This window comes from Equus asinus, chromosome 29 (genome assembly GCF_041296235.1).
Source record: "Equus asinus isolate D_3611 breed Donkey chromosome 29, EquAss-T2T_v2, whole genome shotgun sequence".
Lineage (NCBI taxonomy): Eukaryota > Metazoa > Chordata > Mammalia > Perissodactyla > Equidae > Equus > Equus asinus.
In genome coordinates, this window is record NC_091818.1 from 22,647,382 (window position 1) to 22,662,235 (window position 14,854).

Below are 14,854 nucleotides of genomic sequence, written 5' to 3' on the forward strand. Positions count from 1 at the left end.
TTTTATAATTTAACTTGGGTTTGGCTACATAGCTTCTTACACTGTGCTTCTGAAGATTTGGCACTGGGAAGGAAGAAGTTTGTACACCAGATATTAATACATTCACATCTAGAAACTGACACTTTCCTCCTCAGACTATCTTTTGGTACTTATTTTGTTGGAGAGACAGTTTACATATAAAAGCTATATATTCTAAAATTATACAGAAAAAACTTATGCGTAATATTTGCAAAATACTGTTTGGGATTATGCTAAGTTAAAGGCTTAAGCATATTATTGATTTACTTTTGCAGCTTTCCACATAGTATCTGTTTTCCCTTCTGTGTAGCTTCAGAGATAGGGCTGTTTGTGTTTTTTCTTTATTTTGCGCTGTGGGCTTTAAAAAGTAATAAATTCTTCTTACTGAGAGTCCCCCCCTCTTTGTTCTGTCATCGGACGTGACGTGCAATGCTCAAGTCCTTTGTTGGTTGCCTTTGACTAATGCTTTTCAGCAGCCCCGGGCTCAGCTCCTGGTTCCCAGTATGGCACAATGAGCAGGCAGATCTCTCGACACAACTCGACCACTTCCTCGACATCTTCTGGTGGATACAGACGGACTCCCTCTGTGACTGCTCAGTTTTCCGCTCAGCCTCATGTTAATGGAGGTCCACTTTATTCTCAAAATTCAAGTAAGCTTGTGCTTTGCAGGCGTACAGCAACAGTGGAGCTCCTTTTGAAGGAAATTATTTGAAACCATTATTCTTGCCAGTGATAGACAACAATTGAAACCATGCTATTTCGTGTTTATTTTTGCTTTAGGAAGTTTGTCCTTCAGTCATACCATTTTAAGAATAATTGCTTATCACTTTCTCTCAAAACATTCAAACTTACCGAGTATACTTGTCTATTAAAATTTAACTGGTGGTTTGAGATGATGTTTTCATTACTATAAATAGAACTAGAGAAGAAAAACACTGAAAGTAATTAAGCGGAATTTATTTTTATCAGCTTCTTTGAGACAGTTCAGTAGCAGTAAAATTAAAAACATTGTGAAAAGTTTTCTTTAAAACAATATGACAAAATTGCTGGCTATCACTTTTAAGCTTGTTAACCTGTACTGAATTGAGTTCCAAACCATTAAGAAACATTTGTGATGCTTGCTTATTCTGTCTCTAATAATTGTAACCGTGGGGAGGATTTTCTTTTGATTTCTTTCTGTTCACCTCAAATTGCACATCTCAACACTAACTGCAATCAGTGTTTAAAGGCTGAAAAGATTAGAAAATATTACAAGTTTGAATTGCTTAGGGTAGTCATTAATTTCACTTTCCTTATTAAAATGTTTAATCCAAGAAAAGAAAAAAGATATAAAGAAATCTGAAATGAGCCTCTTGTCCAGTGTTTATTATTGGCTTGAAGCAGTGATTGCTGGGCGTAGACTGACACACACCTTCCCATGTGGCTTTTGTAGCTACTTTCTAGAGCTGCATGGTTTATTAGTTTACCTAAAAAACACTGAATACTCATGTTTACGGAGGATGTTGGCTTGAAGTTTTTTTAAATTTATAATGCATGTTCTGAACATGTATTTTAAAGCAGAGCTGGGGGAAGTTCTCTTACTTGTTTTTTGTTTAAATTTTAGAGTTAAAGATTAATTGTTATGGCAAAAAACTCCTAAGAATTGAAAACCAGTTTAGAAGAAATGTCAAAATTCATAGGTAATCCCAAAATTTATACAACCCTTTTCTAGACTAAAATTTTCATCCAAGCTACCAGGAAACTTCACCAGTTAGAATTTTACCTCACATTTTCCCTGGTCTTCTTTTGGGAATGAAAGGTAGCTAGCGTCTGAATAGTCACAGATTATCTGATTTTTAGCCTCACTAGTTTTGTGAATTTTTAATTTTTTTTCACATTATGTTACTTTGTTAGACCCCATCTTTATGTTCATTATTTTTCGTTTCTTAGACATTTAGTTTACTCTGCAAATAGGGTTTTTCATAGCTCTTCATCTAATAGATGTTTATATAGCTTTATTTTAAGAGTACTGGGGGGGGGGCGTTGCTGACTCTCAAACAAGACATAATTTCATTACTGAATGTCTATACCTTTTGGATATTGTACAGCAAATTTGGCCTCAGTGTTTAAATATATTATTCTGTGTTGTCAAATTATCCTTCGATCTGAGTCACTGTTGGTGTTGTGGTAGTAGTAGTATGTGAATGTTTTTAGTGTTTTGATGTGCATATTTCCCCCGTCTAAATGTGGTGGTGTAATGGTTAGTAACTTTACAGCGTAGCTTTCATTTTCATCACATACTAACCAGCATGGCTAGTTACTAAGGGTTGATTCTACAAAAACTTTTTTAGGTTTGTGGGGATTTTTTTTTAAGTCAAAAACTGTAACATTTAATTTATTTAGAGCCTTCCGTATACAGAGTATCAGATTGAGTGAGGACCAGTTTCATAGTGAATTGAACGTTATTTTTAGCCATACAATGAATATTAATACACATATATTGCTTTGTTAAGTTATTGCTTCTTTGAACACTGAAGCTCTTTCAAATTTTTATGCGTACCAACAAAATTTGTAGATTGGATTAGTTGAAACAGCCTTTTGATTAAATGATCCTTGACAACCAGTAAATTGTTTTTTTCTGTCAATTTAGTGTCACTTCTTGGTGACTACCAGTAAACTGAATTTTGGAATCTAGTCCTTATTGACTTTTTCTTTCTTTTTTTTCCTTTTTGGTGAGTAAGATTGGCCCTGAGCTAACATTCATTGCCAGTCTTCCTCTTTTTCATTGAGGAAGATTGTTCCTGAGCTCTAACATCTGTGCCAATCTTCTTTTATTTTGTCTGTGGGATGCCACCACAGCATGGCTTGATAAGCGGTGTATATAGGTCCACGCACAGGATACGAACCTGCGAACTCCAGGCCACAAAAGCAGAGCATGTGAACCTAACCACTACACCACTGGGCTGGCCCCTTGCTGACTTTTTCTAAGCAATCTTTGGGAATTACTGTCTTGTTAAAATGAGACAAAGTGATCAACATGAATGTTTACTTCTAGTTTGTTACAATTTTTAATACATTTGCTGCCCACATGAGCATTTGGTTATGAATTTCCTATAAATTATGTCCTCTCCAGAAAGAAGTTAGAATATGTTTCCCGCTACCCAAGGATTTGTTGGATATAGAAATTACTTTGATGCAAGTAATTGCGTATTTTAACCTATTGTTAGATCAGGTTTCATTTTTTAGAACAGTGATAAAAGGAAGGTCATTTTTGAAATGTCTTATCCCATGAAACTCAGTGAACAGTTAACACGGTGTGTGGAGCACTCTTACTCCCCAGTAAATTTAGGAGTGATGTCTTTAAAAACAAAATTATCAACTTAAAAAATAATAATAACCTTGTTTTATAAACAAGAGTTTTTCCTGGAGAGATGTGTGTACATTCTCATATATAATAACTGTTTTTAAAGGAAACCTGTGATTAATGTATTTATTTCTATATGGAATAAACAGCTATTCCGTAACATATTTGTTTTATTGATTTGGGTTCTAATTTACAACATTACCCTAAAGCTAGACATACCTGTTAGGTTATAGAGAGATGGCAAAGACATAATATCCTGGAAACCTCTATTGGTATTTCACCATTTTTTTAGTCTTTCCTTAGAATTTGAAAATTTCATTGCATGAGAGTGAATGTGGTAGTGAATTTAAATCTCCCCCCAAACAATACAACTTTAGAATTAAATTAAATGTTTTTTTTTTTTTTTTTAATAAAATTAACCAGTTGGCTAGGCACAACTCAGCTTTAGGTTTGTCATGGGAAATGAACTTGAAGAAGGTTCTGCAGGTTTTTGTTTTGTTTTTTGTTTTGTTTTGTTTCATTTGCAAACTGTTCTTTGCATACTTATGTTTGTGGTCCTTGTAACTGACTTCTGCTTTTTGTTTGTTTCCTTTTCTTTCCTTTATGTTTTACTTCCCCCATACTGTGTTGTTGCTGCCAGTTTCTATTGCTCCACCCCCTCCCCCTATGCCTCAGTTGACTCCACAGATACCTCTCACAGGCTTCGTGGCCAGGGTGCAGGAAAACAGTAAGTTTGGAAAAACTGAGCTATCCAAAGAGTAGAGGCTGTCTCCTTATAGCATGCATGGCTGACGAGTCATCGTTTTCCTTACTTTTATTGAGAAGCTAATCTTATCTTGAAAATAGGTGCAGATAATGTAATTGAAACTGAAGAGCACGGTCTTCAGTTTTTTCTCTTGTGTGCATGATTACTGACCCATAAAAATTTCCAAACTGCAACTTTCTTATGTATTTACATGATCTAAAACATGAAATGTGATCTTTGCAGATTCTTGTTGTGTAATCACAAAAATTCGAAATGTGTGGAAAGGACTAGCTTCCAGTAGTTATTAGGAGACTTAGTTAGAAACCATTTTGTATTCTCTTGCCAGCAAATTCATCAAGATAGAGGTAGTTACACTGAGATTAAATTTATTATGCAATTGGGACAGGTGTGTTTGTTTTTCCTTTAGTTACAAAAAGATTTCTGGAGAAAGCTTTGTAGCCTCAGATTTTTATATATAGATAATTCTGAACCTAAATAAAGATTCATTGTTAGGATGAGAATGAATCTGCAAGAAGTAAATGACTTCCATGCTATCCATGTAAGAGTGGTCCTCAACGTGGAACCCTCTTCATGTTTTGGCTACATGCAGCCCCATGAGGATTATTTCTGAGTATGCAAATCTGTCAGCTTTTTAAGATCTTCTCTGAAGGAAGATCAGGTTTACTGATTTTTGGAAATTCTTTTGAATATATGGATTTAATTAGGATAGAGTAGTTCATGTTACTACCTGATTACTTTGAGGTTCCAGAAGATATATAATCCTAACACATGATCATAGTGAATGTTGTTTGGCAGAATGAAAAATGCCCCTATTACTGAATTATATTATGCCAGAATAGCTGTTGAGATTAAAATGGTAAGGTGGCCTAGTGGTAATTTACTTCACTTGGGACCATCACTGTGCAAATGTTTCTCAGAATGGTCTGAACAAATATATAAGCCGCTTGACCAGCCCATCTTCCAGGAGAATACATTGTGGCAAATTACATTGTTAAGATTTGCTGACCTTGTGTTATTCTCCACATTTCCTCCCTTCCTCCAGTCAAATATTTTTATTCAGTGTTATGTGCTAGGCTCTGGGAAGAATACAAGTAGTCTAAGAGGAAGTCCCTATGTATGATTTAATGGGCTTTTTATAAAACATGGTAGTTTCCAAATGTTGAAATTTCTGAGTGTAAACCAACCTTGTTAACATTTGTTTGAAAACTCTAATGTGTTTAAACATGTAAAAATAAATGAATCTTATTTTTTTTTTAAAGTGAATAAGGATAAATTACTGGTCCTTAATGCTGTGAGAATTTAAAAACTAAGCCAGTTTAACCTTTTGAACTTCTTTACAAACGGGAATTTTTAGGAAATATTTTTAAATAGTCATAATAAACATACATTTATTGGGTCCAAAGCTCATTGACTAGCTTTTTGGAAACTTTTAAAAATAGAATGTCAGTGTTACTTATTCAGTACTTTATTTTAGTCATACATGGCCTTGCTAAAGAGGCCCATGGTACTATCTTAGTTCTTTCTAGCAAACATATGAAAGTGAGTCAGTTATTCTCCTTGTGCTGCAGAACGCCCCACTTTATTTGGCATCTATTTTCTTTGAAAGCATATTAGAAAGATTGGTGATAAACTGTGTATCCATGTCTTAACTGTTTTATGAAGTGCAAATTTTCTGTGTTTTTTCTTTTAAATATTCAGTTTCTTAGGCCCCTCAACGTTGGTGATAATGCACGTTAGCAGTTAACCTATTATTAAATGTTTCCGTTTAAGATATGAACCTCTAAAAAACTCAGCAGTGTGTTTATGTCTATTTATGATTAACATCAGAAAGCATTTTTTAACTAATTACGCATGGCACTAGACAAAGTATTATACACAGAGAATGATTGACTAGCCTCCTGCCCATTGTATGTAATTTGAAGATAATTCACAGCAGTTGAACATGAAGACAATTGAGTGAAAATATTAAGCTAGTAAGTACTATATCAGTCAAGAGTAAATGCAATTTAGGGGTTCAGGCAAATTTATATAATTTACACATTAAGCCAAATTAAGGATATGAGAGCTATGACTGATGTCAGGATGATTTATCTCCATTTTCTTCTCCTCTCAATATTAGAAAGCTTTATGGAGAAGGTATGGGCAAAAATAAAATAGATCCAAGCATTCAATGGAAAAATTGTAGACCTGTTTGATAGCTATCAGAATGAGCATCGCCACATCAGATTTGTTTTCTAACAGTCTTTTTCATCCCCCAACAGGATAAAGTAGAAATCACGGAATTGAAGTGGTTATGGAAGTAGGGCTGTTGTCTGCAAATGTTTTAGATATGGATCCCTTGGTTATATTCTCAGCACGTTATTCCAAATAGGGTAGAGGAACTTTAAAACCTGTGTTACAAATAGATTATGATTGCTTTCTTTGATCACATAAATAGCCCAAGAAAGTGGCATTTGAGTTTAGTATGTTGGTATTCTGAATTTCTCCCCTGAAGATATTATATAATTCCTGTATCAATTTGTATCAAAGCATTTTCATGTCTTTTACTTTTAAAGAAATTTGTGGATCAGAAATTTGAATTAAGAATTAGTTATGTTCTAGCTTTGAATTCCTTAATATTGGGAGCATTTGTTGCCGTGTATCATAATAGTTGGGTGAACACAGTTCTAGCCTGGCATTTTCCCATTTCACTGTTTACGCCTTTAATTATTTAAATCACACACACATATCACAGCCATCTAGAATTTGAGGTATGACTCATTTTTATTGTTTTGCATGATACAAGTTCCTTTCTGTTTGTTTGTTTGTTTTTTTAAATTACATCTTCCTAAAATACTTTGTTTTTAAAATCTTTATTGTGGATATATTCTTAGAAAATTGGATTTTTAGGATTCTTTCCCTCATCCTATGTTTATGTTTTACTAGCAGTAATGCAAAAATCTTAGCTTGCTTTTTCTACATTAAAAAAGTTGATTATGAATACAAACTTTTTTCAGAATATTCAATGAAATTTTCTACTAGCTTGGAATTATTTACTTTTAGTTTGGTTTAATTTTCTCCTGTTAAATTTTAAATAAAAGAATAGAAAACCTATACATAGAAGCGGACCTAATACCTAAACTTTTCTTTTTTTCTCCATTAAAACAAAAACAAGTATTCACCCACCGGAGACTTATTTCTGGGGAACTAACGATAATTAAAAGCCAAAATCAGAGACATGAATGTGCACAATGAATGGTTATCAAACCATTAATGTGTTATTATTCATAACGTTTACTGTAGTCCAAATGACAAATGTGACATAGGGCTTATTTAAGGAGGTAGGCTAACTGAAGAGTGACATTTGTTCTGACCTAGGCCTTAGAGCTTAGAAACATCTTTACTCCTGTGATCTTTGTAAAAAGAGTCTTTGTCTCCTAACTTCCTGCATTCATTAATCTGTAGTTTTTCCTAATTCCCTTATTTTTAGCTCATTGTATTTTTGTAAAATTGTTCTTAAGAGTAGTAGAAGCTTTAACACACCAAGCTTTTATTTCTAATCATTGCATGTTTTATTATAGTGCATGCTGTATATGAAGTAGTGCTTTCTTAAATTCTGTTAACTTATCAATTTCCATTTAGTCTATTTCTCATTCCAATTAATTATCTGAATTTTTTTAGTTGCTGATAGTCCAACTCCACCACCCCCACCTCCGCCAGATGACATTCCCATGTTTGATGACTCTCCACCTCCGCCACCACCACCTCCCGTGGATTATGAAGACGAGGAGGCTGCAGTGGTTCAGTATAATGATCCATATGCAGATGGGGATCCTGCTTGGGCCCCCAAGAATTATATTGAGAAAGGTAAGGTACAATCATCATTGAATTGAGGTAAAGGAAAATAACCTCATAATGGAATTGTAGAGCTATAAAGAATGTCTAGGCTAGTGTTTCTCAGACTTTGGAATAGCTTTACCAGCCAAGATGATTTAGTTAAACCTTATTTCCTATACATTCCCAGTATAAAGGGAGGATTGTTTTTTTGTTTCTAAAATTAAAAGTATAATATTAGGTGTGCTTTTTCAAATGACATAAGCTTCCGCTGGATATTAACTTGTCTGTCAGCATTTTATAGATGAAGCAACTCAGGCCACAAGAAAGAAGTTTAATAACTTACTAAAGTCATAATTAGGAAATATTTAGAACAAAATTTCTTGTGTGGTGATGGATGGCAACTAGACTTTTAGTGGTGAACATGATATAGTCTATACAGAAGTCAGAATATAATGATGTACACCTGAAATTTATATAATGTTATGAACCAGTATTACCTCAATAAAAAAATAAAACAATTTCTAAGCTCTTATACTAAAAATAGAAACCTTTCATATCTAAATATTTAAAAATATATTGGGACTATCATGAGAAAAAGCCTCAATTAAATTGGTTTTCAGTTAGTTGACTTTGTAAAAGAGAAGATAACTAAAATTTCATTTCATGAAATTAGGTATAACTCTAATGCGCAAATCATTCACAGTAATTATCTATTAAGAAATAGTGGGGCTGGCCCTGTGGCTGAATGGTTAAGTTCATGTGCTCCGCTGCAGGCGGCCCAGGGTTTCGTTGGTTTGAATCCTGGGCGCGGACATGGCACTGCTCATCAAACCACGCTGAGGCAGCATCCCACATGCCACAACTAGAAGGACCCACAACAAAGGATATACAACTATGTACCGGGGGGCTTTGGGGAGAAAAAGGAAAAAAATAAAATCTTAAAAAAAAAAAAAAGAAATAGTGTGTAGGGGGGCCCGCCCAGTGGCGCAGTGGTTAAGTTTGCACGTTCTGCTTCCGTGGCCCAGGGTTCGCTGGTTCAGATCCTGGGTGCGGACATGGCACTGCTTGGCAAAAGCCATGCTGTGGTGGGCATCCCACGTGTAAAGTAGAGGAAGATGGGCACGGATGTTAGCTCAGGGCCAGTCTTCCTCAGCAAAAAGAGGAGGATTGGCAATAGTTAGCTCAGGGCTAATCTTCCTCAAAAAAAAAAAGTCTGTGGGAAGAAACAAATTCTGTTTTTAGAGAGTTTGTTTGCTTTTTTCCATCCAATTCTATGCTATTTTAAAATCTATTTCTGGGGCCGGCCCTGTGGCAGAGTGGTTAAGTTTGTGTGCTCTGCTTCAGCAGCCTGGGGTTTGTCAGTTGGCAACCTGGATGTGGGCCTACACATTGCTCATCAAGCCATGCTGTGGCAGCATCCCACATAGAAGAGCTAGAATGACCTACAACTAGGATACACAACTACATACTGGGGCTTTGGGGAGGGGGAAAAGAAAAGAGGAAGATTGGCAACAGAGCTTAGCTCACCAAAAAAAATACTTTAAAAAAAAAAATTTCTATAGAGATCTGAAAAATGCTTGTAATTTAGTGGATCACATTTGATTACCTTTGAAATGTATTCCCTTCTGTTAGCTTTGTTGGATTAACTGACCTTAAGCAAGTAGCTGTCGCCCTTGAGACCTGTGACATTCTCTCCTGCCTAGGTTTTGAATATGTGGCTAAAAGTAAATTCGCTGTTTTCCTTTTTTATATTTTTAAACAGTAGATATTCCACATACTGTTCAGGAAGATGTGAATATTCTACTTTACATTTAAATTCTACTTTACGTTTAAAACATAGAGATATGTCATTATGAGAGTGAGAAACTTGAGTAGTCTTGAATTGTGTTTTTACCCCTATTTTCTGGCTTGGAAAAGCAAATTTAACTTTAAATAACTGTGAAGATGAGACTATTATATAAGTTGACAAACTTGGAATGATACAGTAGGCAATAGAGCAGGATTAAAAAATATCTTCACAAGTTGGAATAATGAGTCTTAACATCACACACTTTTAGTAAAAGACTAGGTCATAAATATTTTTCGCTTTTAAAAAAATTGAGGTATAATTGACATAACATTAATTTCAGGTGTACAGCATAATGATTTGATGTTTGTATATATTGTGAAATGAAATATTTTTAACTTTACAAGACATAGAGTTGTCACAGCTCCTCAGCACGACTGTTGTAGCACAAAAGGGGGCATAGACAGTACGCGAGTGAGTGGATGTGGCCGTGTTCCGATGAACTGTTACTTACACAAAAGGCAGTGGCTTGGATTTGGCCCTGGGTTTGGTGACCCCTAGTCTAAATTAAAAAGTTGAGATTTAGTAGGATTATATTTAAAGCCTTTAATAGTCACCTTTATAATCCCCAATGAATAAAACCTGTTTTAATAGGATTTCAGTTGACTATATTAACCAACAGTTTGACATGACTGTTCTGGAAGCCAGACTCTTAGGGTATTTTAGCTAAATTTCAACCTAATATCTACCAATATGATCACATTCATTTATATTAGACTAGTGCTATGTCTAATTTTGAGTACCACATACATTTCAAGATCTTGCAAACAGGAATGCCTTCAGAGGAGAATATTTATAAGGCTGAAATATCTAGAAAGTGTATCTATAATGAGAAAAAGTTGAAAGCATTGTTTCCAAGTTGAGGAAGAGAAGATTTCAGAGGGGCTAGATAGCTATCTTCAAATTTTTATCATGTGGGGGTAGGATTAGCGTGTTAGACTTCGAGTTCCAGAGAACCCTAAAGTACATACCGGAGGGAGAGTTCAGCTCTCTATATGGATTGGAATCCTGGAGAGTAGAATGGACGTCAAATTATAAACGGTTAAATATACTGAGCAGTAAGAGTTATATGAGAGAATATGTACACTGGGGAAGGGAGGTTCAGCGTGACTCAGTTTCATTTACAAAGGCAACTTGGAAAATAGGAATATAATTAATTGAGCCTCAGTACTTTGACAAGCTTTGTATAGGTGGAACTAAACTTGAGGAAGTAAGAATTTTCATTTTGCTGAATCACTTTGAGGGTACCAGGCCTTTGTCACCATCTGTTTAAAAATCATCTGTACCACTCAAAATCTAACCCATGGTGACTCAGAATTCAAAGAAATTAACGTTACAAAAGTTAAACAATAAATAATTATTAATAAGTAATTGACAAATTAATAATAATTAACTGACTTTTTATTATTACACTATTTTCTTTATTAATGTTTATCTCTAGCAGTCACTCAACTTTCTTGAGTGGTTATTTAGCCAAAAGTAATACCAGGACAATAATTTAATATTATTTATTATGTATGTTTTGGGTTTTTTTGAAACTGGTTATGTCAGTGAGCTTGTAATCACAATACTATGATTCTGCTGCAGGATTGAAATGGAGGGGAATGGACTTGTTCAGTTTACTTAATCGAGTAGTTTGTAAGAGGAACAAAGATTGCCTATCTTAATTTAGCAAGTGTTGGTACAGATTAGTACTGAAGGTCTGCTCCTTATTATAATTCACTAATTCAGAATAATTATGGGGAGAAGCCATCTTTCGTAGGGGGAAAATGAGTTCCAGAATATCTCAAACGTTTTTAAAACTCTTCTATTTTAAGACAAACTACACAAGGTAAATCAATGAAAAAAATCTATATCACATACAATTTTACATATACTAGGCAATTACATGTAATTTCAGAATTATTATGGTAAAAAGGCAGAAGGAAGGAATAATTAAATTCATAAACCTGTAGTTTGGAAAACTAGTAACTTTCTGATGCCTTTCCTTTCCACAACACTGTTTATAAAGGATGTAAATATTTTTAACTCAAAATAATGATATATGCCACAGAATTGCAGACAGTTCTCTAAGTCTTCATTAATGTGTCCTCACTCACAATATTTCTCCCTTTAAAAAAAAAATTTTATTGCCTTGAAAGTGTGTAAATATTTTTTAAAAAAATCTAGGTATAGCCCCATAAATTACATGAATATTTTCCTTGGAGTAGGATGAGATTTACCTCCCAGTATATGTGTATCTTCAGAGTAGCTTGGATTGTCACCTGGTTTACTAACTGATTGGCTGTGCAGCTTTACTTTGCCCAATAGTCATTTTGAAAAATGGTGCTTTGCATATGGTTGGCGTTTAGTAGATTTTTGAACAAATGAATTGAAACATCTAACAAATCCTAAAGTTTCGATATCTTTCCTAAATAGGTTGGTAGAAACTATTGACTTCTCTAGTCTAATCGAATTGTCAGTTTGGCCCTAAGATCAAACCAGTGATTTAGGCACATGGTTGGCCACTGGCCTACCTATGAATATAGATGTAAGAATTAAGAATATTCATAAACTAGTTGGTTTTGCTATACTATAGAATTGGCATTACATTTTAAAATTCAATTAAATGTTGGAAATAGTGCACTCACGTGATATTTCAACTCTTTTCTCCATAGTTGTGGCAATATATGATTATACAAAAGACAAGGATGATGAGCTATCATTTATGGAGGGTGCAATCATTTATGTAATAAAGAAGAATGACGACGGCTGGTATGAAGGAGTCTGCAATCGAGTGACTGGTCTGTTCCCTGGGAACTATGTCGAATCAATCATGCACTATACTGATTAAATTCTTTTGGCTTTTAAAGTAGGTTCTTACTACTCAGTCATACTGTGGGACTATTATGGTTAACAGAATTGTCTTAAAATGTTTAAAAATGTGCCCATATTTTCAGGACATGCTGTTTTATTGGTATAATTGAATGTCTACCTGTAAGCATAAATCTTGGAGGCAGTTCGTGATTGCTAAATAGCAGTTCATACAGGAGGCTGTCCATAACTGATTATGCTTATGTACTTACACATTGTTAACTTGATGACCAGCCTAAATATTCTGGGGGTGTGGGGTATAATATTTAACAAATCATGGTTCAGATTGTACCATTACATGTTTCAGTGCAGCATGGTTACTAACGCTATGTCAGACTAATATTAAAATCAGAAAACTTAAATTCTGGTGCTGGTCATACTTTTTGTTTAAACTCTCTCATTCTTGAAATATACTATTTGTTTAAAGCATGCATTCAAATTTATGTATTGAAATATACTTAAAAAAATCCAAGATGCTTCCAATTTGTATAGTATTTACTTGGAGTACTTGTATTTAGGTCTCTTGAAATGAGTTGAGTCTCTAAGGTCTCCATGTGAAACAAAACAAAAAAAGGTTATCTGTAATGTTGTTATTTGTACCTAAGTTTTTTAATGAGTGAATTTGCATTATAAATTTTTCCATTCATAAATATATAAGTGAACCAAAGGTTTTTGTCCTTTCCTTCACTGGTTTGCTTTTAAAAAAAGAAAGAAATAAAAGATACTGATTTATTGCAGAATTATGGTTCTATTTTCTCAATATATTAACTGGGAAAAAAAGTTTAGCCTTATCTCAATCTGTCCCAACAGGAATGTGACTGATTTTTACAGATTTGAAATCTGAGATGGTTATTTACCAGTCAATCTACTGAATTCCTTTTCTAAAGTAACTTTTTCAGAGCTAAGAAAATGTGTCCAAGTGTGCACATTCAGTCCTTCAGTTTCCGGTGCACTGTTGTATACCGCCGGTTCAATGAAAGGAAATGATCTTTTCTGTATTGTTTTTGTAGAGGTGGATGCAGTTGATTTTTGAATAGGCACTCTTTAATCCATTACCTGGCACTAGCAACATAGAAAGATGTAAAAATAATTGGGGGAAAAAGGTGGGTCATGTATTAACCAGTGAACAGGGATATACCTGACCAACAGATTTACATTATCTTTTGACATAATTGAAATGCAACACATGCACTTTGTGTGTCTCCTCTTAATTTAAGGGAGGGTTGGAGGGGTTTTTCTTATTTTGTGTATAATTCTCTCCTGCCTAGGGTATATTAAAGTAGAGCACTCAAGTGTGGGTTTCTGTGTACTGAGGATTTGTTTGGGTTTCAGATTACAGTTATGTACTGGGCATTACAGACTTATAACAGCATAGCAAATGGTAAGACTAGTGCAAAACATTTATTCCCGAAAATTAAAGACCATTATTGCTGCCAAATCAATGTGACTGTTGCATATGCATTTTGCCTTTGTTAACATGATTTTAGTATCACTAGTGATCAGCTAGCTACCTTCTTCACATTTTTTCAAGTGGAATGTTCTCTTAATTTTGTATATAACCTATTGTCTAAATTTTATGTACAGTCTTTTATAATAAACCATTCTCCTATATGAAACTTTGGATACTGTTAAAACCTAACCAGTGTGGACTGAAATGTAGACTTCACATTTTCTGACCTTTACTTCTGTGATGAGACAAGATAAACCATTTGAATTTTAACATTGATTATTTATTTGTGTAATGGCTTTACATGTGGATATTAACAGTGTAAACAATACCACATATAACCATCAAGATACCTCGATTAGAATTTACAGCACTAGAATGATAGAATCAGATGGTTTAATTACATTTAAAAAGTTTTCTGAAAAACTTTGCCAATAAAAAATAATTGCCCATCGATAAGGTTGAAATGATTTTTTAGAATGATTTTTGGTTATCTGCACATGAAGCAAAGTATATTCGACAAAATTCTTTAGGCACAGTCTGGTAAAATAGCTGCCAGAAATAACAGAAAGAGCTGTCATTTATCTCTTGTGAGGACAATTTCTGAAAGTTGTATGAGGGCATCTCTTTCCGGGGATGGTCGAAGTTTACTGATCTCTCTTACTGCCTCATGGCAGTACCGCTGGGCGAGGTAGGTTGTTTGTTGCACACCATCACTCTATGGGATACAGAACAAAACAGAACAGATGCATGTCACCCATTGCA

General features: G+C 34.4%; 2 protein-coding genes across 22 annotated transcripts in view; one reads left to right on the forward strand and one right to left on the reverse strand.

Moving 5' to 3' along the window:
* Positions 1-14,258, forward strand: part of ABI1 (abl interactor 1) — a 117,957-nt gene extending 103,699 nt beyond the window's left edge. For 4 of the 19 annotated variants that reach the window (XM_014868229.3, XM_070501348.1, XM_070501347.1 and 1 more), the window contains 4 exons: positions 492-668; positions 4,002-4,088; positions 7,788-7,973; positions 12,447-14,258. In XM_014868229.3, coding sequence (XP_014723715.1) covers positions 492-668; positions 4,002-4,088; positions 7,788-7,973; positions 12,447-12,622 — 626 coding nt within the window. In that variant the 3' untranslated portion in view covers positions 12,623-14,258. The remainder of the gene's footprint in view (positions 1-491; positions 669-4,001; positions 4,089-7,787; positions 7,974-12,446) is intronic. The other 15 variants (XM_044761906.2, XM_014868230.3, XM_014868222.3 and 12 more) reach the window with 5 other exon arrangements.
* A 40-nt stretch (positions 14,259-14,298) lies between these two features.
* PDSS1 (decaprenyl diphosphate synthase subunit 1) overlaps positions 14,299-14,854 on the reverse strand; it is a 37,792-nt gene continuing 37,236 nt past the window's right edge. For all 3 annotated transcript variants that reach the window (XM_044761909.2, XM_044761910.2, XM_044761911.2), the window contains one exon: positions 14,299-14,807. In XM_044761909.2, the coding sequence (XP_044617844.2) occupies positions 14,667-14,807 (141 nt within the window). In that variant the 3' untranslated portion in view covers positions 14,299-14,666. The remainder of the gene's footprint in view (positions 14,808-14,854) is intronic.